General features: G+C 42.3%; 1 protein-coding gene across 1 annotated transcript in view; it reads right to left on the reverse strand.

Moving 5' to 3' along the window:
* METTL16 (methyltransferase like 16) overlaps nt 1,144-25,507 on the reverse strand; it is a 65,253-nt gene continuing 40,889 nt past the window's right edge. Inside the window, exons 7-10 of the mRNA XM_005693325.3 lie at nt 17,029-17,098; nt 16,221-16,310; nt 7,081-7,254; nt 1,144-6,959 (exon numbers count right to left, since the gene is read on the reverse strand). Coding sequence (XP_005693382.2) covers nt 6,336-6,959; nt 7,081-7,254; nt 16,221-16,310; nt 17,029-17,098 — 958 coding nt within the window. The 3' untranslated portion in view covers nt 1,144-6,335. The remainder of the gene's footprint in view (nt 6,960-7,080; nt 7,255-16,220; nt 16,311-17,028; nt 17,099-25,507) is intronic.

Here is a 25,507-nt window from a genome sequence, read left to right on the forward strand (position 1 = left end):
GCTGAAGCTCCAGTACTTTGGACACCTCATGAGAAGAGTTGACTCACTGGAAAAGACTCTGATGCTGGGAGGGATTGGGGGCAGGAGGAGAAGGGGGCGACCCAGGATGAGATGGCTGGATGGCATCATGGACTCGATGGACGTGAGTCTGAGTGAACTCCAGGAGATGGCGATGGACAGGGAGGCCTGCCGTGCTGCGATTCATGGGGTCGCAGAAAGTCGGACACGACTGAGCGACTGAACTGAACTGAAACTTCTCATAAGTCTGGATTTCCGGCTTTCCTCAAGAAATAAGACCCAGCATCACTGGGTAGCTACTTCTGCTCGGCAGTAACCAGCAGGCATCAAACACAAGTGACTTGAGAGCAGCAGTGCCCCACCAGTGGGAGTGGGAGCTCCAGCCCTTCTTGTCTGGCCCCTGGGGTAGAAGATGAGGAAATACTTCCCTTTGGGAATGAAAGTGTCCATTAATAAAACAGAGGCCAGCGTTTGCTCCAGAAGCCCCACATCTACCCCTCTGAAGGCAAACCCTGGGACAAAGAGACTTCAATTAGGGATCCTGACCAGACTGGGAATGCCCACTTCCCAGCAAGAGACAGGGAGCCACTGGCATCACACACAGGGGGGGCAGGTTACCCACTGTCCCAGGCTCAGCAGTGCTCGCAGGGCAGCTTCCCCTGGGGGCAGGCTGGCTGCTGGAGCTGGCCAAGGATCCCCCAGCTGGGAATTTCTTGGCTCCGTTTCCTCCACTCTCAGCCACACTCCTTGAATTCCCACCAGATGGCAGGCAGCCTTTCCTTTTCTCCAGATTCACACGGTCCATTCCCTTACCTGGGGAAGACGACTTGCTATTTTTTACGATGACTGTTACCCTTCTGTAGCAAGATCTGAAAGTCTATCAGTTTTGCTTTCTGTAAGTGAAATATTTGATGCTGCCTAATATTTTTAAAAAAAAATCCTTCTTCCCCTTATTATATAATTATGCGTTGTCAAAGAGTCATTAGCTAATTATCAGTTATTTTACATTGATTCCGATCCAAAGTGTGCTTGCACTAGACTGTGGCTTCACTATCGACTTAATTATCTGTACTACTGCCAAATACAAAATTCTATAAAGACTTGGTAGTGTAAGTTAAGAACTAATTATAAGCAATTTCATTTTATTAAAGCTTGCTCACTGATCAAAGGCTGGAAAATAATATGACCTTCAAATGCTCAAAGGCAGAGTTGGTTAAGACTTATTTTCTCTTTCCTGTGTCGTATTGTCCAAGCTTCCTTCCCTAAAGATGGGTCCACGGAGCCCAGGAGTCCACTTCCATCCTAAGTGTAGCATTCGTGACAGATGGAGATTGGTATGAAACCCGTCTCCTATCTCTGGACCTGAGGTCAAGTCCCTGTAAACAACCTTAGGGCAAGTCATTTAAGGCATTTCTGAGCTGCCACTTCTTTACAAAGCACACAGGGACTCCACGCCTCTTTGCGGGGTTAAGTCAGACAACTGACATAGAGGACTGATAATCAGTATTGGTTGCCTGTTTATCCTCCCACTACACAGCAGTCTGGATTTCTGCTCTCGGTCAGAGTGGCAGTCTATACTTGCACTGACACACTTGAGGTCTTGGCTTTTTCACCTGAGTCCCTTGATAGAAGATGTTCTGACCAGAAAGTGAAAACTCAAGAGAAACTCAGAAGCAATGAGCCTACCCCTTGTTTATGGACTCTTCCAAGGGGCTTTAGTATTCCTCTCACTTAACTGCTGTCACGACTCCTGGAAGTGAGAATCCAGCGCCTTTTGCATGACGAAGTCAAGCCTCAGTGAGAATGACTGACCCTGTAAGTGAACTGGAATGTAGACTCGGGTCTGATGAACTGTGAAGTCTGTGAGCTTCTGTTTTCCAGGCCCCTGCACTTTCTGGCCCACTCCGCGTTCTCTCAGTTCCCTGGCTCCTAATCAGCACCCGTGATCCCCCGCTTCCCTGAAGACAGCCTGGAGTCCCCAAAGGTTCTGCCAGGCTGGGAGAGGAGCAGAGAAAAGGCTGCACCTCAGAGACCATTCAGAGGTGCAAGGCCTTCAGTCACAACATGGTCCCCTGGAGTAAAAGCAAAGCCTCCAAAAGGCAGCATTAGCCATTCCGAAAGGCAGCATTAGCTGTTCCAACCAGCAATTAAAAAAATAAACTGCTGTTTTAGTCATTTGGGTGAGTCACAGCAGAGGATCTGAATGTCTTTGCAGAGCAGAGCAGGAACCCTCTGGTATGTGTGTGAGGTCCCACTGCTTGCAGGGTGAGCCCCCCGCAGCCTTCCTTAATACGGTGCTGGCACAAGCACCAAGAGGTTTGTACCCGGAAGCATGAGACGGTTCAAGACCATCAACGCCCTGCTCCAGGAGGCAGAGGCCAATCCATCCTCACTAGTAAGCCTCCTCTGGGTTTTTACTGGGCTTAATGCCCATTCAGCAAACTGATTCTCCTGAGTGCCAACTTCTGCAAGAGATGTGGCTGTGAAAGTGTTGCGCCTTTGAGACTTCCCTTCTGTCAGAGCACTCCTTAGGAATGCTGAAAGCAGCTTCTTTCTTAAGGCTCTATTATTCTTCCTGCGACACAAATAGTAGTTTTGGATAACTTACTATGTAAAATCATGAAACGTCCCCCTCCAGCACCAACTAGAGACCAATAACAAGTTGATCCAAAGGACTAACACAGCCTGGGTCTATTTTAGAGTAGTAAGACAGGTGGAAAGAAAAACAATTTTTAAATCATCTGGGACCATAAAGAAACATAAAAAGGTTGAAAACTTATGCCCAGACCACAGGGTGGTGAGTTTTTCCTTCTTTCTTTCATCTCTCTAAGTTTTTTTAACGTAAAAACGTACTTGCTTACAAAAAAATATTTACCTGAGTAGTGACTGGCTATTTCAGGAAAATACCAAGGACACAATTTTATCCACGCCCACCGTGAAGCTGATTAAAAAAAAAAAAAAAAAAGCCACATACGCCCTCGTGTGGCCGCAGCGGAAAACACCTGGATTTAAGTAAGAAGGAGGGGCTTCTTTTAGGAGGCCTACAATTTTCTAAAGGCCTTTGCATCTTTTCCATCCCTTGCAATTTTACTACACGTCAGAGCTTAGAAGCTGGTGTACTCATATGGTAAGCTTTGACAGGTTTCATGTTTTTAAAAATACATACTAAAATTATAAGTATATATCACCCACACACTCCCTTAAGACTAGCTGAAACTCCACCACAGAGACACAGACCCTGTGAGGACAAGCAGTGATGCTCTGGTGTGTGAACAGCTGGGCAAGGATGCGGGGTGAAGAAACCCACTGCTGGAAGCAAAACAGATTCCAAAGAACAAAAGCAGCTTATTCCCCTCCTTGGAAAACAAGTCCTGCTTCTGTTCCCACTTTGGTTATCAAGAGATCAGACGCCCAGGCCAGGGACCAGAACAGAATTTAAGATAATATCACAAAGACTGAATTTCATACCAATCCATCAACATGAACTTGACCTCCAGACACTTAGGCAGTTATCACTCAACATTATGACACACAGGTCAGTAATCTATTTCTTTAAAAAAGAAAAAAAAAATTCATCTTCCCCTTTTATCAGAGGTATAGGCTACCCCATATCACACAATTATAAAGTATATGTGTAAGTGAAAGGATTTTTAAATGTCTTTTAAAAATGTTTCAATGTTCTCTCATTAGATAGAAATAAACTATTCTTCTCAGAGAAGGAACTGAAGACACACCAATGCAAAAACGGCACTCACAGTTTCAGCAGTGGAAGGCTCTCTCGCCACATGCTTCTTAAATTCTAAGAGCATTAGCTTAAACTATAAAACATCTTCGACTGCACCAAGCCTCAAACCTGGGGCACCAAACATACACAGACATAAGACACCTCTTATGTGCTTCCAGGTCCACAGAGGATTCTCTGGGAATCTCTAACAAAGGCTAATACTGTGGCTGAAATACATCGTGAACAAGTGAGGAGGATAAATAATACACTCCTGTGACAACACGGAGGAAAAAAGCATAAAGTGAATATACAGAATGAACACAACCAAAGTTGAACCCCACACACTCACACACCCCATCTATAGAGAGAGATTAGTGACTGGAAGAAAACACTGAAATACCAACAGTGGCTATGCTCCCGATGGCTGAGACAAGGGGTGACTGAAGCTGTTTCCTCCGTTCACCTTTCCAAATCCTTAATGAGCACGTACTACTCCTTTACAGTGAAACAAACAGACAGACAGTGACGGCTTTACTGAGTGAAGAGTTGTTACCTGCCTCACTTACCCTAAAATTTGACCAAGACAGAAACTAGGCTTGGGTCCAGCATACGACTCCACTGTGTCATGAGAGGTGAGGAGAGCAGGATGGTGTGGGTGGAAGGAGGAGATGGCTGGCCCACTGGAATCCAAGGCCCTGTGCTGAACCTTGGACTCTGTGGGACCCTGGGCATTAAGTTCGCTTTTCCTGTCAAAGGCTAACCAGCATAGTGGTTCCTAATCCCCAGTGAGTCAGTAGCTCCTCTCTGTAAGTCGGGGACCCTTCTCTCCAGGAAAAAACCCAAACATGTCCACAGAGCCTTTGGAAATAACCCAGGAGGCTCTGGGTTCTCCAGAGGTCCATGGACCAGCTTAGAACACTGGTTGGTTCGTCTGTTCTCTTCGGCAGCTCTGTCTCCACTGCCACGGGGAGGTATGATATGGTCCTATTTCTGTTTCCAGTATCTTTGCTGAAGGACTGGTCTAGCTGCTGCTAAAGTATGTCAAGGTCATCAGTTTTATGCCCCAACCAACAGCCACCTTTCAAAAGTGTGGCTTAACTACTCCACCGCAGTTTTCTTTGCAGACAGTGAGAAGCAATGGCACCATACTAAAAAATTTCAGGATAAACAGAACCCTCGGCTGCTGGTATAAAATCAAGCAGTGAAAGTCAAGCACAGAAGAGGGTAACCGAGACAGCAAGAGGCAAAAAGAGAGACACCTTTCCCAGAGGTATTCCTGCTGAGCCCTGGCAGCACAATTAGGAAACATGTTTTAAGAACACAGTTACCCTGGCCTCAGAGTTCTCCAATGGTAACAGGTAAACACAGAAGGGATTACAAACGAACTCCCGTGCCCAAACCATCTTTGATTAGCGATAACTTATCTGCCAATAGATGAGACTTTCTTAAGCAACTTACTACGTGTAAGTATATCTTGCTCCATTTCTCATTTCCATCACCAATCACTTATCCATTCAAAGCCAAGAGAGTATCTTCCCCAACCCCAGGATTCAAACAGGACTGACAGTTTTCAATTCTGAATACTCTTATATTAGCGCCACTTCAAACGTCAAAACAAATTAAAAAAAAAAAAATCCACACCAGTCAGACTGCTACAAAAACAGTTCTTTAAACAGGTTGGAGGGACGGGTATGGCTTCATTCTGCTGCACCGCCGTTATGTCTGGCAGTTTTGCTTACCTAATTCTGTTTCTGAAACAAGCAACATCCAAAACAGACAAGAGTCAGGAATGTGCCGATTGTCTCCGACGTTTCCAGGCGCTCCCTGATCAGGCCTTCTTCCTGGCATTACTGAGCTTTCTCTCCCTGACTCTCAAAGGCTAGTTCCTTTCTCAGGACTGACATAGGAGTCATCAATCGTATGTACCCAAAGTATTTAGACTTGAAAGTAACTTCAGAAGAGGGTATAGGGCTATCCACCCTGGTATACCCCCTCCGTGGGGTGGAGGGGAAGGAGGGCAGGGGTGAGAAAGTCACTCCTTCTCAGGAAGCAACCAAGGCTGACACAGAAGGCAGGATGCACTGTTAAGTTCTGCCCAGGATCAGACTGCAAAAATAATCCTTTTGGCCTCAGAAAACCAGTCTGAAGCCAAGGTGTTCAGCTTAGTGAAGTAATCAAAGTCACTCAGTCGTGTCTGACTCTTGTAACCCCATGGACTACAGACCACCAGGTTCCTCTGTCCATGGGATTCTCTAGGCAAGAATACTGGAGTGGGTTGCCATTTCCTTCTCCAAAGGTGATCTGCTTAAAGTCAGGTTTAAATCCCTTATGAGTTTACCGATGGCATTTTGTTGATGCTGATCACAATTCTTTCTCTGAACTACCATACTACAATGCCCTGTAATTCTTTTTTTTTTTTAAAGAAGGCAGGTGTTTAAAAATGGACTTAATTGTTGTTTTTTTAAGACAATTCCACATAATATTACTAGTGGGCTAATGATGGAATTCATTGCCCCCCTCGCCCCCCACCCCAGGCCACTCTTCAAAGCAAGCTGCTTTATAGAACTTTCCCAACTGTGCGATAATTTTGGAGTTAACTAGCAACAAGCCTGAAAATTTGGTTACGTATATAAGTACAAAGCTGGTTCATCAAATCCCTGTTCTGGCCCTCAACCCAGTGCATTTCAACTAAGGCGTCATCTACTTCCTTCTTAACGTTTATCAGACACTTGAATAAGTAACGTCCAGCCACTCCTTGGAGATGGTTCCCTTTTTCAGACACTGGGCTGCTGAAGGGCTCAGAAGCCTCGTGGTCCTGGGCTCCATTACTAGAGCCTTTACAACCTTCCAGAACCTCCATGTCCCCCTTTTCCTCACTCCTTTCATCCTCCGTGGGTTCTGGGTTTTCCTCCTGGGAAAGCGAGTCCTGGCTGGGCCCGTGGCCCCCCACAGTGGCAGACTCGCCTTCTGGCGGAGCAGGGCCCCCCCGGGCACTCTCCTGGGGGCCCTGGGCAACATCCTGGCTGCTGCCAGACTCTTTGGGGGGAGCCTTCTTCTCTTCCAAGGCTTCGATCACGTCCTTGGGCGCTAGGGGCACTTCTCTCAGCTGTCTCACTCGGTCTCTTTTCTTCCTCCGTAAGTGAATCCAGGAGTTTTCTATGGCCGTTAGGAAAAGGCTGATTTCCTCCTTTCCACAGGGAACTCGTTTATGCTGGACCTGTTTGGAGGAAAAACAATTTTACAGATCACTTTTCTGCTCTGAAAACTCCTTTTTAAAAAAAAGAAAAGAAAAAAGATTATTTGTAAGTACTTCTTCAATGTGCTTATCAACCAGGTACCTTTAGATCAGTGAGGATTTTTTCAATCCATGTCGTCACAACCACGATGCCTTCCACTGTCTCAGGGCCCAGAGATGATGCTTTGAGGGCTAGTTCTTTCATCACAGACCCCAGGACTACAAATGTAATGGGCTTCCTTGGCTTCTCTAGTTTTCTTCGCTTACTGGGTGGTGACTGAAAGAAAAAGAGGGCACAGGAGAATAGGGGAAGGTCATCCAAATAATCAAATTTCATGCATTATAATGAATTCAGCTGGGGGAATCTCCATGACCTTTGCTACCAACTGCAGAGCCCTAAAAAAGAACACAGGCCTTGGCATGTTTAATACTTAAAACAACTGTGCCAAATGGGTTCATCAGCTCCCCATTTTATAGGCGGGAAAAACTAAGATACAGAGCAGCGATGGAATCTGCTTGAGGTCACATGGTTAATATTTGTAAAGTTAGGGTTTGAATCCCAAACCCAGGTATTTTCTGCCTGTGTTTTATCAGTACGTAACTCGTCTGATTACTAAATGTCCTTCATCTACCTGCTATGCCCAAAACAGGCCTGTGCAACTATTTCTTTCAAGGCAACTCAAGGACCCCAAGGGCACTGTGTTCCTTTCTATCAAAAAAAAAAAAGCATGGCTTAAAATCACCACCACGGAGCCCAAGTTGATACGTGCTGAGACTTGCTGAAAGAGAGCAGCTGGTGAGTGGCAGTTTGTGAGAACGACCAGGGCGCCAGGATCGCACGGGCAGAAGAGGATGCTGAATCCAGGCACGTTAGGGTCAAGCCAGTGCCCACCTATGCACTGCCTCTTGGCTGGGGAGGGGACACTAGCGCCCACGAGGACACTGGATTTGAAAGCTGATTCCACGTAGCTCAAGGCTGTCCTCTTCCTTTAAATTTCAAGCTTGGAAAGTGAATTACACTCTTACCACTAGAGGGACTCAAGTTCCATTTTAAAAACCAAATGACACTGCTGTATTTAAAGCTGATTTCTTTCAAGTAAAAGGTTGCCCCCCCGCCCTTTTTTTTTCCAGTTAGACTCTTAGCTAAGATCAGATAAATTATGGACACTTTAAGAGACTGACTTGTAAACAAATTTTATCAAAATTTGAAAATGAATTTAAGCTAATTCTAAAGTAGGATCAAAATGAGCAGGATTATAAGAAAAGCTCAAAAAGAGACAATACCCAGTCAGCTTTGAAGATCTTTTCCTAAGAAGAAGCATTTGATAACTGTGTGGCTGTGAACCAGCAACAGAGCACCTAAGTACACACACAGTGAGGCCCAGTTACTGGGTGAGGCCTTGCAGGGACTAACTAGCAACTCCCTGATCCCACACACACAAGAAAATAGCCTGTTTATTCTATGCTAGAACACTTTTAGATGGTATTTCCTAGAAACAATCAACTTTTTCTCTTTATACCAGATATTAACTAATAAAAAAGGGAAGTTAAAGAACAGAAAACAAGCTTAGAAGAAAAGGACCAAAACCAAAGGGTGTGTGTATGAGTAAGAAACCTGCTCTTGAGAAATGAACGGCACACTCTAAGCCCTGAAGTCTGAACTTGCTCAATTAATGTTTCAGGCAAGATGGGACAAATTCATATGGGCACCAAGACAGCAGCATTGTTATTACCCAATTGCCCAACATAAGAAACACTTATGAGAGCTGAAACTTTGCACTGAGGAGCTTGATATATGATTATGAAGCTGGGGGTGAAAAAAGATGGTGGTATGTAGGAGCAGGATGGGAGACAAGAATCAAATTATTCTTTTCACTTCCTGACATCCAAAGCTGTTACCATGGAAAGGTCACCGTCGCAGGGCCATCCCCGACAGCACACCAAAGGTCATCTACAAATATGGCTGGAAGGATAGCACCTTGTCTCTCTTTGGACAGAGGCGGGAATCATTTGTGCTCACAAATTCCACCCAGCAACGTGAAGATATTGCTGTATCTGTCATTTCCTGCAATAGTCTCCTCCAAAAGTAAGAATGGGCTTTTCTAGAACTTAAAGGAGAGAAATGCACCCTCATCAAACTTAACAAGAGCTCTCTCAAGGACCCACTTTCAGAAACAGCAAAACAGACAGCTTGTTGCCCTGTTACACCAGAACAAAAATGAAAACTTCTCCATCTCATGTATGGCGCCTTTACCTTGCATCTGGGCTCCAATGTGCCATATATAATGGTCAATCAACAAATCTGGCATTTCTGAAGATTTTTAGTGAATTGTTTTCACTCTCTCACACACACATTCTCAGGATTTAGTTTTACTCTTGGCCATGTCTCACAGCTTAGGGATCTTAGTCCCCCAACCAGGGATTGAACCTGCACCTTTGGCAGTGAAAGTGCAGATTCCTAACCAGGGAATTCTCTAGTTTTAGTAAAACTAGGTAAGCACTCAAGAGACAGATAATTTATACTTTAGAAACTCTAAAAGCTTTTAAATGATTAAAGATTAACTTAAGTCTGGCTTACAGCAATCATTCCTCATCCTTTCTTGCTCACACTGAAAATTCTCGGTAGGCAGGGCCAGAGTAAAATACAGGAGCAAGTCCTAATAAATTAATAGTTAAATTCAACCCCACAGGTTCAACAGCAGGTAGTTTTATACCCTGCCACAACACTATTAAATAGAAGATGTCTGTTTTTCCCCAACTGAGATGATCTTAATTTGCTAATATGCTTTAAAATCTCAAACCACATATATTTTCAATGAAGAGTGCTATACTCAAACTGTCATAGTTTAGAAGACAAAGTAACAATTTAACACTTTAGAGCATAATTTTAAAAAATCAATAACGGTTAATTCAGTTTAATGTACAAAACTAGAAGGTGAATTTACAACTGATTTTGGGTTAGAAGATGAACTACTGTATCACCCAGCTGAAATTACAATGTGAAAGAAGTCTGGTGGGGAGTTATAAATTCTGCAGAGAACACAGGCTTTGCATCTTTTACACTGCAAGGATTCCATGAATAATTATCAAAATGGTAGGAGCTTCAAGTGTTACCACACTGAAACCATGAACTGGACAAAAATAGTTCTTACATTTTTAAAATATGCTTTACCTAGCAGAGCTGTCTTTTCTTTTTTCTTTTAAAATATTTATATGGCTGCACATGTCCTAGTTGTAACATGCGAATTCAGCATGTGGGATCTAGTTCCCTGACCAGGGATCAAACTCAGGCCCTGTGCATTGGGAGTGTGGAGTCTTAAGAGCTGTCTTTAAATTGCTTAAATCTTCACTCTTCCTTTAATTTCTAGACCTCAGTGGTGCAACCAGTCAGAAGACTTTCAAATCAGGTGTTTTTGCTGATACAAATCTGTATAGCATTTGCATTCTGCTAAAGCTCTGCTGCTAACTACCGCTAAGGTAGAACACAGATCTCCCTCATATCTGCAGGACAAGAAGAGGGTCATTCACTAAGATCTGCTGAGCATGAAGCCACAGCTTCCTCGATAAGACAGAGCAGCTTCCAGAATGGTCTAGAGGGGAAAGGCGTGCTCCTGCCCACCACATGGGGATCTTCCCTGCTCTGCTACATTCTGAATGGCTACCGCTCCAGGCCCTCCAGGAACAAGCCAAGTGTCTGTGAGCTGTTACTCTGCACAGGCTACTATTTATGGAAAAACAAAGCCAAGGGGCCAACACTGACACCTGGCTGGAATACACACAAGAAGTGCACTGGGATGGACAGTCAGATCATCTTGCCTTTTACATATGTGTATCAGCCCTGCTGCCATGAAGTGGACTAAGTATTTTGCTCTCCAGAAGTGTGGCTTCTTTATTAACAGCCCAGTGGCATTTCTGTTGTTATCTAATCTGACTGGTTGCTGTTTTTAAAATGTCCTGTAATCATTCCTAGATATATGTAAAAACAATACAGCAAAAAAAAGGGAAGAAGTTTATGTAGAATGCTACCTATCTGAGAAAGTAACTGTGTATTTTCTTATATTAACACAACCAACTTCACTATAAACAATGAGAGGATAAATCAGGAAATCATTTAAAAAGTGCCCAAGGAGAAGAGGAATTGACCGGGGTGAAAGAGACAAGAGAATAGAGCTAGACCTTTAACAGTATCCTTTTTGAGATTTGATTTTGAAACCATGTATGAGTATCTTTTACAATTACCAAACAAAACTAAATAGCACATACAAAAAAGGCAATCCCTAAAAATACAAAGTAAAATGAAACACCTTTTGTAAATAAATACGAAAATAGTTATAGATGAAATAATGCACTCTAAGATTTACTTTAGAATCATCAGGGCAGCTCAACATTACTGGGACATCAAATACAGAGGCGGTGAGAAGGAATGGTGGGAAATGATAATACAATATATTTTACTGAGCACCTACTATATATATCAGGCACTGTGTTATGTACATTTAATCCTCAAAACCTGATGTGGTAGGTACTATCAGTAACCCCCAACTTACAGATGAAGAAACAAAAACTTTGAGAAGTAACTGGCTCAACCTAAAGATAGACAGTTTCTATATACTCTGCAATAGTTTTAGGGTAACCCACTATGCCACCGTTAAATCAAATACCAGAACAAACTATGTCAGAAGTAAGTTCATGCAGAATACAAATGACTGAAAGAGATAAATCCAGGGACGTCCCTGGTGGTCCAGTAGTTAAGGCTCTGTGCTGCCAATGCAGGAGGCCGCAGTTCGATCACTGATCAGGGAACCAGATCCCGCATGCAGCAACTGAGATCCTGAATGCTGCAACTAAAGATCCTGCACACCGCAATTAAGACCAGCACAGACAAACAAATAAATATATACAAAGACAGGTCCAGAGAGATGTCTGTGGGCTGCATGGTTAAGAAGGCTTTATGCAGAAGCTGAAATTGAACTGGGCTGCAGTGAAGGGAAGTCCACAGAAAGGATCAGACAGAGAAAGGCTGTGAGCAAAGGCTGTAATGACAGTCAGCAAAGACCCTGGCATCATGAGAAGACTGTGTAACTTCTAATACCGTAGAAGGCAGCACAATCAGGAAAACAGGGAGTGATTAGGATGGGTGAAGGTGAAGTCGCTCAGTCGTGTCTGACTCTTTGCGACCCCATGGACTGTAGCCTACCAGGCTTCTCCGTCCATGGGATTCTCCAGGCAAGAATATTGGAGTGGGTTACCATTTCCTTCTCCAGGGGATCTTCCCAACCCAGTGAACGAACCCGGGTCTCCCGCATTGGAGGCAGACGCTTTAACCTCTGAGCCACCAGGGAACGGAAGGGATAGAAGGGAAGTCAAAGACAGATTTGGGAGGAACAAGGAGCCACTGAGGAGCCATCCTTTCTTTGAAAGGCGAGCTCAGGATGAATCCAGGTGACCGTTGCATGAAAGGTGGCTGGGATGGGTTTACAGCAAGGTGCTGAGGGGCTGCTGAGTAGGTAATACCTGGTTAGACTGGAACAAAGGGCATTCCTTGGGCAGCACAGTGACTTAGAGCTTAGGCTGTGAACTTGGACTAAGCAAGGCCTCAACCTGACTTTTTAGAGTCTCCAGTTTCGTCATCTAATAAGTGAGGATACTACCACCCACTTGATTATTGTCAGGTTTGAATAAAATAACATAATGTGTGTGAAGCATTCACATCACAACAAAGACTGTCTCTGGTGCTTGAAATCTACTATACCAATTAACATTATGCTTGCAAAGCTGTTCCTTAGTAGAAGTTCTACATCATATTCCTTTTAACACTCAACAAATACTCTATGCACCAACTATGAGTCAGACATTGACAACTCCTCCTCCATGAAGTCCTCCCAGGCTGAACCATGTTCTTTTCTGAATGGCCTAATTCTCCACCATTCTGGTTCCTACCATTCATTTCAGTACTGACTCATAATGAACTTTTGTATCCATACTTCTCTTTCGTAAAACTAATCATTGTAAGTGATAGGAAATGGTATCTTATTTCTTTGGTATTATCACAGTGAACGTCACAATAAGAAAAGTAACAAGAGAAGGAGCCTTAGCTTTGGTTTTGCTAAACAGCTCAGATCCCTAACCATCACATCTGTTTTAGAGCATAGTTTATAGTCTGGTATAGTACTGGTTTTTGAACCATGTCCTTCCCACCCCTGCCCTTTGCCACACTGAGCAGCTTATGGGATCTTAGTTCCCCAACAGGGGACTGAACCGGCACCCTCAGCAGTGAAAACACAGAGTCCTAAACATTGGACTGCCAGAGAATCCCCTCTAACCATGTCTTAACAGGAGAATTCTCTCAATAAACAAAATCAATACATAATACTGACAAAAGCAGATCAGAGATCTGCTGATGAGATCTCTAAAATGAGAGCGAGCCCTGAAGTACCACCCTGAAACCTGTCTCCAAGTGTCATCCCCTGAGCACCTACACGGAATCCCTCCTCTATCTGGAATTAGTTTGAAAACATGTGGACTAGGAAGTGGAGCACTGTCAGAAGAACCCCATTGTGACACTAACAAGGCTACCTAATTAATTTGACCCCTTCGCTCCATCTGTTCTCCAGAAAGCCCTCTAGTTATGCCTCCCTGGACAAGAAAGACCCAGGCTCAGAGGAAATGTTTTGAACAGAGGGAGCTCATTTTTAAAACCAGAGTTCCTGGGCAATGCTCAGACCAAGAGTACATACCATTTACTAGAGTCACATTATTTCCCCTTTTTCTTTTAACAAGTGTCAAACTTCTGAAAGCAAAGCAAAGCTAAAATAATGCCTTGAGCAATGCAAGAAGCTCGGAAAAGAGGCATTCTAAATGGCTTGTTAAAATTCTGTAAGGAACAGTCCTTATGATATGCTTCCTTATATTTGTCATCAGTCGGAAATGAACAGACACAATTTTATCAACACTAGGACTCGTCTTTTGGCTGTTAAAATAAATCCAAACAAGAGGAATGGGCTTAGTGTGGGCACTTGAATCAGCAGCAAATTAGAATTTTTCAGCATTCAGCATCAACAGAAGCAAGCCAGTAGGCCTGAGATAAGTGAAAACAGAAGTTGCCATAGTAACTTGCACATTTACCCTAAAAAGGCGGGAATGGGGGTGGGGCGGGGAAGTAGGTCAATGTTTCTGCTTAACCAGCTCCAGTCCTTGGCTTCCTCTCCTCACCTAAAGCAGCATACTCCTCCCTCCCCGCCACAGCAAGGAGCAAGAGGAGAGAATGAGGTGACCACTTCAAAAAGCAGGGAGCAGGGAGAGGTCCAGGTAGCGAGAGGGAGAACCAAGAGGGCAGCCCACTGAAGCCCTCCTGAGTGCCCTGGGACCCCTGGGAGAGCAGCTGCTGATCACGGCCACCAGTGCTAAGAAACGGTTGCTGGGCTACCACAAATCAGAAATTGCCGTTTCCCCTGTAGCAGTTTAAGTGCACCTAATGGAGCACTTGGGAATGCGTTATTAACAGCTTTGGGTTGGGGGCAGTGCGGAGGGGTGAGTACTCCGGCGTGGCAGAAGCCTGGGGCCCTTAGCAAGAGGCAGTCTTTCTGGCTGAAACTATGAACAGGGCTCGGGGATGACCTAAAAGACAGGGAGGGAGGGAGGAAGGCTTAGCTGATTCCTTTTCAAAGTAAGCTGGTTTTACTACCACAGAAACACAGTGCTCTTTGATACTCTGATCTGAAATAGCTGTTAATCCAAGAGGGCAAGGGTGTCGCTGGTCCCTGAGATGGCCTGGAGGGTGCCAGAGGTCATTATCAGCTCTTCTGCCTGCGGTGCCAACAAGTGCGGAAAGCAGGTTCAACAGAAAGCATTCGGAAACAGGTGCAGTTCCATTTTCCTGCAGCTGTTAGTGTCTGCATAGGGATAAGCTAGGGCATTACTAATGATTTTAACCATTTGGTGGGAAAGCCCTGGTATTCTTATTCTAGAGGATGACAGAAAGGATAATCCCTCAGGGAGGTCAAAAAAAGCATAACCATCTTTGGTAATCAGTGAGTATTTCAAACACTAACCTCTGGACACCCTATTGCAAGGCACAGAGGCAAGTCTGGACTTCCATCAGACAGGCCATCCAGACTTGACTGGGAAAACTTATTTCAAGCCAGCAGCACACCTAGCTGCAGAGTACAGGAAGGGAAGGCTCAGTTTCAAATCTGAGCTCATGTATTCAGAAACATCTGCAAATGGCCCCCTCATACTTCCACACATCTCTACTCCTCTGCCCTACAGGAGAAGGAAAGAGGCTCACAGTTACGACAACACTTAAGAGACTCTGGAGAGAAAGTGTGGCCAAGACCTTGGGAGAGGAGCACCCAGGACAAACCTATGGTGTGGACAGGGGACTGGAGACAGTGAACAAGACCAGGTATGAGGCCTCCATAAATACTGTGGGCAGCAGCAGTTCAAGCTGAGCAACGTGTGCATGAACGTTAAGGCGGACCACTCCAGGCAACAAGAAGTCAATCCTTCTTCCAGGGGAAAAGTGAGAACAAACAGATGCTATTCGATTACCACCTCTTATGTAGCCTAGAAAAATTATTCCGGCTAACCAGTTCAGAAACATTTTTCTTTTGCATATAGTAGCAAGCACAGAGGACAATGAGAATTTTGTGGATCATAAAATTACAGAAGAATGTTCACGGTCAAGCACATGCAAAGTAGACAAAATAAGCTAATGAACTATATCACCCAGCTTCAAAACTCATCAATATTCCAGTGCTCATCTGAAAGTCAAGACAGGACCCTTTACTCGAATGATCTCTGAGTTTTACACATCAAAAGCCTGCAATCCCAAATGGCAATTTCTACATCCACAGGAACCCTGGGAGACAGCTACTCTAGGAAAACAGCAGTGATAAAAGAGAACACACTTCAGTTTCAATTCTTCAGGAATGTCCAACAGAAAAATCATACCCACAAGGTGTTTGTATTTGAATTTTTTAATTGCTAAAAGATGCATTTCCAACTCATTTACATTTCCTGATTCAGAATCACTGAGTTGCACAGATTCAGAGAGAAAGGTTTTATGGTCACCACAGACAGCCTTCCAGGACTGTGCCTGGTACACAACCACTCTCCATTGTGATGTAAGCATTTGGGGCAAACTTCAGGGAAACAAGACAGTACAGATTTAATTGATTTATGACCTACTAAAACCCACCATGTACTGGATTTCAGCAAAGCTAAAGCAAGGTCTCAACTTACTGGTACTGTTACGTCATCATAAAAACTCCAAGCCAAAGCCCATCTCATTGTCCGACCCTGGCAGAATTCAGTATAGGTGACTTTAGGAACCTGAAACCAAAAATCACAGCATCGAATCATTCTATTAGTTCCACTAATACGTTTCTGGCTGCTGCCTCATTTAAAATTATAGGTCGGTCTTTCTTTTTATCAGTTAACAAAGGCTAACATCCAAAAACAGCTATGCCCAGCTGCCTAATAACCAATGAGTAAATCGTTGTTGTCCAGTCGCCCAGTCATGTCCGACTCTTTGTGACCCCATGGACTGCAGCACACCAGGCACCCCTGTCCCTCACCATCTCCTGGAGTTTGCCCAAGTTCATGTTCATTGCATCAGTGATGCCGTCCAGCCATCTCAACAAAGTTGTAGGCTTTTTTCTTCCCATGAAACACGGGAGACAATTTATAGTTCCGGCTTCAAGGTTAGATATATGAAACACTCAAAATGCAGCCCTTCAGAGAACAATTCAAACGTTCTCTTGTTTTCTTTTTTTAGGAAAGAGAGCCTGAAAAGCCTGGCTAGACACAGCTATGTAGTCTCCATTTTAAGGCCTTAAAAAAAAAAAAAAAAGGCCTTATTTTAATGATTTGCAAAAAGTCCCTATTAGCCCCAAAATTACATCATTAAAAAAACTAAACAAGCAATGGACAAGCAAAAATAAACAAAAAACACAGTTAGGGTTTTTTAGTATACAGGAAAATTCTATACTGCAAGTGTTCTACACCATCGAACGTGGCTCACGCTGGAATAGTAATGACCAAGCCTTACCCCTTGTATGCGAAGTTCTTCCTTCAGAGGAGCCAGGCTGCATTTCTTTCCCAGCATACAGCTATACCATCTGGGGGGAAAAAAAAAAGCAGCCAAGTCAAACATTGTTTATGTGGTTACATTTTTAAACCAAGCATTACTCAAGCCAACAAGATGAGAAGAGTAGCAAACAAATACTGAGTCAAGTTACAAGTGACAGAAACAAGAACCGTATATAATGGATTTAGGCAGAGAATAAATCTAGAGAAGGAAAACATACCCACAGCAACTGAAACAAAAAGTCACTTAGTTTCTCCAATTATTTCAGGGCTATATGTATGTAGAAAGAGAGAGGGGTATCACTTATAATGTTCAGAATGAAGGCCATTCAGCTCTGGGACAGAAATTAGTTAATAAATAACAAAAACAAGGATACACACCCCCCTACAACATATTAAGACAAACTGTAAAATCTAGCATGACCTGTACTTTGAGATATGCAATCACCTGCAAATAATTTAAGAATATATATTGCACTAAAATTCCAACAGAACATGAAATCAGTTTTCTCTATAGCAAGTACAAATCCAAGAGAGGGAGTCTGAAGATGAAGCGAACTGGTTAAAACATAAAAGGACAGACTTTATCTCTTCTGATTATTCTAGAAAGTTTGCAAAGTATAAAATTTATACGGAGCTTCTGCTTCAGGCTATGACAGATTAATTAGTAAGAAAATTGCCAAAAGGAAACTGGACAAAATATATGAAACGATTTTTCAGAACTGGACAACTGCAGTGAAGACCTATGATCTCAGAGAAGAAAACAAGGTGAGTCCCACAACTGCCAGAGCTTACTGCCTGGCGGAAATTTCCAAGCTGCAATGCAGGGAAGGGAAACTAAAATAGAACCCCCAAATCCTGCTGAATTGTTGAGACAGACTGGAGCTCAGAGAGTCTGAGGCAGTAAGAATTTGAAGAGCAAAAGAGAAGAGAAGGAGCTGCACAGGGAGAGAATTCTGGACGTCTGCAGAGGAGTTCCCTGGAATATTCTGCAGAATAACGATCTTGCGGGGCAGGGGGATGGGGGGGGGGCGGGGGCAGGTTGGGGGTGGTGGGGGGTGGAGGCTGGGGAAAGAATTCTCAGAAAACAGTAAGCTAAACTCCTGGATTCCAGACAGCGAGGACTTAGTTTTGTGGTTAGACAGCTAGTTTGTGGTTCTACTATCTACAGCAGAAAGCCCTTGTTAAAAAAAGCAGCAAGTAGAAGAATCCTGAAAAGGATGCTGCTTTTAACGGGGCGAGAGGCTGTTCTGTATCTGCACTAATAAAGCTTACAAAAACACGACCTGAAAAAGGATCCAACTGGTCACAAGTAATCTAAGTAAGCAGTAAAACAAAGTCCAAAACTCATTAAAGGAATACAATGAAACAGAGCACCCCCACACATCAGATACACAATGTCCAGCATTTAGTAAAAAAAACTACCAGATATTAAAGAAGCAGGAAAATGACTCACAACCAGGATTTAAAAATCAATCATTAGAAACAGACGAAGAAATAAGATGATGGAATTAGTAGACGAGGACATCAAAACAGCTATTAGAAATATGTCCCATAATAAAACATAGACATGATAAGGCAAAGAGGGAAGGTATAAAAACTAACCAAACAAAACTGTAAGACATGAAAATTACAATATCTCAAATAAAAAATTCACTGGATTGGATTAACAGCATATTAGACTCTGCAAAAGAAAAGATGTATGAACCTGAAGACACAGGAAAAAAAAAATCTGAAATAAAGCACAGAGGGGGAAAAAAAGAAAAAGATGAAAAAAATAACATAGCACCAGTGACCAATGGGACAGTATCAAGCTGTACACACAATTTGAGTTTCAAAAAAGAGACAAATGGGGGACAAAAAGTATTTGGAAAAAAAGATCAAAATTTTTCCCAAACTGATAAAAACTATAAACATATATAAGTTCAATGAACTTCACACATTAGAAACATAAAACCATATTATATATTTAAAATACATAACTAACAAGGACCCACTGCATAGCACAAAGACCTTTGCTCAATACTCTGTAACAACCTAAATGGGAAAATAATTTAAAAAGGATATGATATGTATGTATATGATATGTATAATGATATGTATAATGGAATCTTTTTGCTGCACACATGAAACTAACACAACACTTAGTCAACTATAAAAGGTAAGATAAAAATTAAACCAAACCAAACCACACTAAGGCACTTCATAATCAAAGTGCCAAAAAGCAGAGACAAAAAGGAAATCTTAAAATCAGGGAGAGGGTAGAGACTTTTTCTTCAAAAGAAGAAAGAGAAACATAAATATTTAATATCAACCTCTCATCAGAAATAATGCAGACCAGAAGACAACAGAACAACATCTTTAAAGGACAGAAAGGAGGAACTCCCTGGTGGTCCAGTGGTTAGGACTCCATGCTCTCACTGCCAAGGGCCCAAGGTTCAATCCTTGCTTGGGGACCTAAGATCCCATAAGCCATGTAAGAAGCAGCAAGTCACCACTGTGTCTTAACAAGAGCTGAACAAACTAAAAATCAACTCTTCTTAAATCCATGACAGAAGTACTCATAGGGCCTCTAAAATTGGGAGACAGGCAGACAAATACAAAGAAGCAACAACTTACTAAAGCAGAAACCCACCAGCAAACATCTCCATAGGAACAACCAGTGCTGAGGTAGAGAAACCTGCGCTGAAACTGACAACTTGCCAGAGACTCAGCACTGACGAGTCTGAGAAATAAAAACTCCAGGGGTACCCACTCATCAGGGACCCCATGCTTTTGTAAATATTATCTGGGAGCTTGACCAGGTTCTCATAGTGAGTAAAAGGAAAAATTCCCTTACGCTTCTGGCTGGGGGAGAGGAAAAGGAACCATTTTGAATTAGACTAGGGCATCCTGTTCTTTAAAAAGTCTGCCCCCAGGAGAAACCAATTAGCCAGAGTCTGACCTCTTGGGGTTCTATCAGATCCTGACTGACCCAGAGGAGGGATATCATCCAACTCCAGCACACTCTAGGCATCCTTTCCCACCAAAGCAGGGAAAAAACTGAGAAGCATGTGTGTAGATCACAACCCAGAGGTACAGGGTCACTGAAGGGCTAAAACCTACTCAGGGGACTACAGAATGCTTTGGCATTACTGAAGACCTGTAAGAGCGGTTCCTTTGACCAAGGACATCATGTCTTCCTATTTTAATTATAAAACACACTAAAAGGCAAAAAAAACCTCTAACAGTCTGACAGGCAGAGAAACCATCAGAACCAGACATGGCAAGGATATTGGGTGTTATCAAACTAGGAATATAATAACTATGATTAAGATGCTAAGGGCCCTAACGGCTAAAGTAGACAGCATGTAAGAACAGATGCGTAAAGTAAGCAGACAGAAGGAGATTCTAAGAACCGAAGAAAAATGAAAGAGATCAAAAACGCTGTAATGGAAAGGAACAAGGCCTTTGATGGGCTGATTAGTAGATTAGACACAGCTGAGCAAAGACTTTAGCCTGGGGATACCTCAATAGAAACTGCCAAAAGTGAAAAACAGGAAAAAAAAACCAACCAGAATATAATATTCAGGAACTGTGGGACAGCTACAAAAGATGTCAAATCTGTGTAATGGAAATCTAGAAGGAAAAGAAAGAGGAAAGAACAGAAGAAATGCCTGAAACAATAATGACTGAGAATTTCCCCAAACTAATTCGGTTAGATACTGAACCACAGATCCAGAAAGCTAACAGAACACTGAGCAGAAAAAAATATTCAGAAACTGCACCTAGGTGTATGACTTTTAATAAAATCAAAGATTAAAAAAATCCTCAAGGAAGCCAGAAAAAGATACACCTTACCTATAAATAAGAATTACATACAACTTGTGTTAAGAAACTATGCAAGCAAGAAGAGAGAAGTGAAATACTTATTTCAGACACAGCTGACTTCAGAGCAAGGCAAGTTATCAAGAATAAAGAGGGGCATTATTCTAAGCTAAAATGGGGACAGTCCTCCAAGACGACGTAACAATCCTTAATGTGTTTGTACTTAACAGAGCATCAAGCTACATGAGGCAAAAACTGATAGAGCTGCAAGAAGAAATAGATGAATCTTCTTTTAGAGATGGAAATTTCAATAACCCTCTATCAGAACGGACAGATCTGGCTGGCAAAAATAAGACAAGACATAGTTGAATTCAACAACACCATCAATCAACTGGATATAACTGACATATATAAACTATTCATCTTCTCAAGATCACACAGAATATTCACCAAGATAGACTGCTCTGAGCCCTAAAATACATCTTAACAAAGTTTAAAGGAATAAAAATCATACAACATCTGCTCTTAGTCCACAAGGGAATTAAACTTGAACTCAGTAACAGAAAGAGAGCTAGAAAATCCCCAAGTACTTGGAGATTAAACAACACATTTCTATATAACACATGGGTCAAAGAAGCTATCTCAAGAGAAATTAAACAGCATTCTGAACTAAATGAAAATGAAAATACAATTTGTTAAAGTCTGTGTAGTGAAAGCGGTGCTTAGAGGGAAATTTATAGCACTGAATGAATACATAAGAAAAGAAAAATCTAAAATCAATCATCTAAGCTTCTACCTCAGGAAGCTAAAAGAGTAAATTAAATCCAAAGCAAACAGAAGAAATAATAAAAATTGAAATCAGGAAATCAATAGAGAAAAATCAATTATGTCAAAAGTTGGTCCTTTAAAAAGATCAATAAATTCAATAAGCCTCTAGCCAGGCTAAGGAGAAAAGAAAAAACAAAAAGAGAGGACACAGATCCCTAATATCAGAAATGAAAAGGTGCAAAGATAATCTTTTCAACAAGTGGTGCTGGAACTGGACATCATATGCAAAAAAAAACCCCAGAACCCAAAACTATACACAAACCTTGTATTACTTACAAAAATTAACTCAAAATGGATCACAGACCTAAATGTAAAGCATAAAACCTAGACAATAATATAAGAGAAAATCTAGATGACCTTGGATTTGGCAGTAACAATGATTTAGATACGAACACCAAAGGGAGGATCCATGAAAGAAATACTTGACAATCTCGACGTCATTAAACTTTGTGAAAGATATGTCAAGAGCGTGAAAAGACAAGTCACAGACTGGGAGAAAATACAGAACACCTATCTGTTATCTGAAATATACAAAGAACACTTATAAATCAACAATATAAAAACAACCAATCTGATTAAAATGAGCCAAAGACCCTAACAAGATACCCATCAAAGAAGAAATACAGATGACAAACAGGCATTTGAAAAGACGCTCCATATCATATGTCATCAAGGAAACAGAAACTAACAAGATACCCCTACACACCTATCAGAATGGCAAAAATCCAGGACACAACACCAAATGCTGGTGAGTATGCAGGGCAATAGAAACTCTCATTCTGTCAGTTCAAAGACAAAAAAGGTCAAGCCACTTCCAAATATACTCTTACCATGCGATCCAGCAATCGTGCTGCTTGGCATTTACTCAAAGAAGCTGAAAACTTACGTCCGCACAAATATATGCACACTGATGTCTATAGCAGCTTTGCTCATAACTGTCAAAACTTGGAAGCAATCAAGATGCCCTTCAGCAGGTGAATGGATAAATAAACTGTGGTATGTTCAGACAATGTAATATTGCTGCTGCTGCTAAGTCGCTTCAGTCGTGTCCAACTCTGTGTGACCCAATAGACGGGAGCCCACCAGGCTCCCCTGTCCTTGGGATTCTCCAGGCAAGAACACTGGAGTGGGCTGCCATTTCCTTCTCCAATGCATGAAAGTGAAAAGTGAAAGTGAAGTCGCTCAGTCCAACTCTTAGCGACCCCATGGACTGCAGCCTACCAGGCTCCTCCGTCCATGGGATTTTCCAGGCAAGAGTACTGGAGTGGGGTGCCATTGCCTTTTATTTGGCACTAAAAAGAAATGAGCTGTTAAGCCATGAAAAGACATGGAGAAAACATACACACATTCCTAAGGTAAAGAAGCCAATCTGAAAATGCTACATAGTGCACAATTCCAACTACACAGCATCTGGAAAAGGCAAAACTATAGAGATGGTAAAAGATCAGTAGTTGGGAGGGATGGTGAACAGGTAGAGCACAGAGGATTTTTTAAGGCAGTAGAAATATTATGTATATTATAATGATGCATAAACGTAAATATACATGTGTCCAAACTCACAGAATATACAACACCAGGATAAATCCAAATGTAAACAATGGACTCTGGGTGGTAACAAAGTGTCGAAGTAGGCTCATCAATTTTAACAAATGTCCCACTCTGGTGAGGGATACTGAGTGTTGAGGAGGTATAGGGGCAGGAGTAAATGGGAACTCTGTAATTTCCCCTCAATTTTGCTGTACCTTAAACTACTCTAAGAAATAAACCATGTACACCTGAAATTAACACAACATTGTAAATCAACTAGAATCCATTATATATATATATATATATATATATATATATATAAATAAAAGTCTAACACAAAAGAGAGAGAGAGACAAGAATGACCAACAAGCACATGCAAAGATGCCCCACATCACTGGTCATCAGGAAAATGCAACTTAAAACTAAAACAATGTATCACTATAAAACCAATAGAATGGATACATTTTAAAGTAATGGCAACATCAAATGGAGTCGGCTGGAACTCTCATACAGGGCTAGTGAGAATGGGAAACAGTACAGCCACTTGAGAACAGCCTGGCAACCTGACTCAGGAATCCTATTCCCAGGTATTTACTGAAGATAGAGGAAAACTTAAGTCCACGCAGACTTGTTTGCAAATGTTCACAGCGGTGTTATCCATACTAGCCAAAACCTGAAAAGGGTCCAAACATCCATCAACTGGTGAGTGGATTAACCAATTCTGGTAGATTCACACAATGGCACACTAAGCAATACAAAGGGAGACACTATGGATACAATGCATGTTACATGAAAGTCTGTTTTGCATTGGGTCATTTACAGTAACGAGGAAACAGCCTCAGGAGAAAAGTTTACTGTACTAACAAATCCTAGAGACAAGCAGAAATCGCCATACAGGGTCACATGAAGAAGACACTAGGGTGGTCCGGAGGCAAATAGGAGTGAAGGGAGTGCTTAGGCCACGGCCTCTATTGGGGTTTTCTCAGGACAGGCAAGGCAAGGCATGGGGTACAGTTTAGGATCAGCTAATGTGAATAACCTCCAAGGGCTCTGGGCTGTGAAGGGGTCCCCAGGCACCTAGCATCTGGCCCTGGGATGATCAGGCAAAGGAAGATGGCTTCCCGGGCTGAGGGGGCAGATAGAGTAGGGATCTCTCTGCCTTGCAGATCCAAGGCTCACTAAGGCTGGGTCCTTTGCTGTATCTAAGAATTGGTGAGCCCAGGGAGGGGCAATCTCCCCTAGCGAGAACAGTCAAAACCTCATAATACATAGAAAATTAAAAATATTTACAATACAAAGCTAGACACAAAAATCCATTTATTTAAAAGTCTACAACAGGCAAAACTACTGTGATAGAAAAACCAGTGATGACTAGAGGTTAGATAGGGTAGGAAGAGACTGCAAAGAGCCACTAGGGAACTTTTTCATAGTGACAGAAATGTTTTATATCTTGACTATGGTGGTGGTGATGTATACATTTGTCAAGATGCAACAAATCATACACCTGAATTGGAGAAAGTAACCATATGCAAGTTATACCTCAATAAAGCTTATTTAAATATACAAACTTGAATATGATCTAGCTTGTATCTTCAGACATAAAAACTAGTAAACAATGCAGTAATGCTTTGCATAGTTCTGGCTTTATAACACAGCTTAGTTACACTAGCAATACATAATCTGTATCCTCCTTTTTTCACCAAGCATCATAATTATTCCTGTGTCATTTGAAGTTCATCCAACTGCACATTATTTTTAAAGAGAAACCTCAGACTAAGGGGATGCACACTCAACATTTACTTGTTTATATGCAAAGTAGCTATTGCTGCTGCTGCTGCTAAGTTGCTTCAGTCATGTACGACTCTGTGCGACCCCAGAGACGGCAGCCCACCAGGCTCTGCCGTCCCTGGGATTCTCCAGGCAAGAACACTGGAGTGGGTTGCCATTTCCTTCTCCAATGCATGGAAGTGAAAAGTGAAAGTGAAGTCGCTCAGTCGTGTCCAACTCTTCTCGACCCCATGGACTGCAGCCTACCAGGCTCCTCCGTCCATGGGATTTTCCAGGCAAGAGTACTGGAGTGGGTTGCCATTGCCTTCTCTGCAAGTATCTACTGTGAAGGTGAATTTATAGTCACTAAAACTCAAGCGGATTTAAGAGCCTCTAAAATCACATGCCAGGTTAAACTTATAAATTGTTCTTTTTTTTTTTTTTGCCATTTTTATAAGTTGAAAATGGTTGAAGATTGGCAATTTCATATGGTTCTTCTTACATTAAGTAAT

This window comes from Capra hircus, chromosome 19 (genome assembly GCF_001704415.2).
Source record: "Capra hircus breed San Clemente chromosome 19, ASM170441v1, whole genome shotgun sequence".
Classification (NCBI taxonomy): Eukaryota; Metazoa; Chordata; class Mammalia; order Artiodactyla; family Bovidae; genus Capra; species Capra hircus.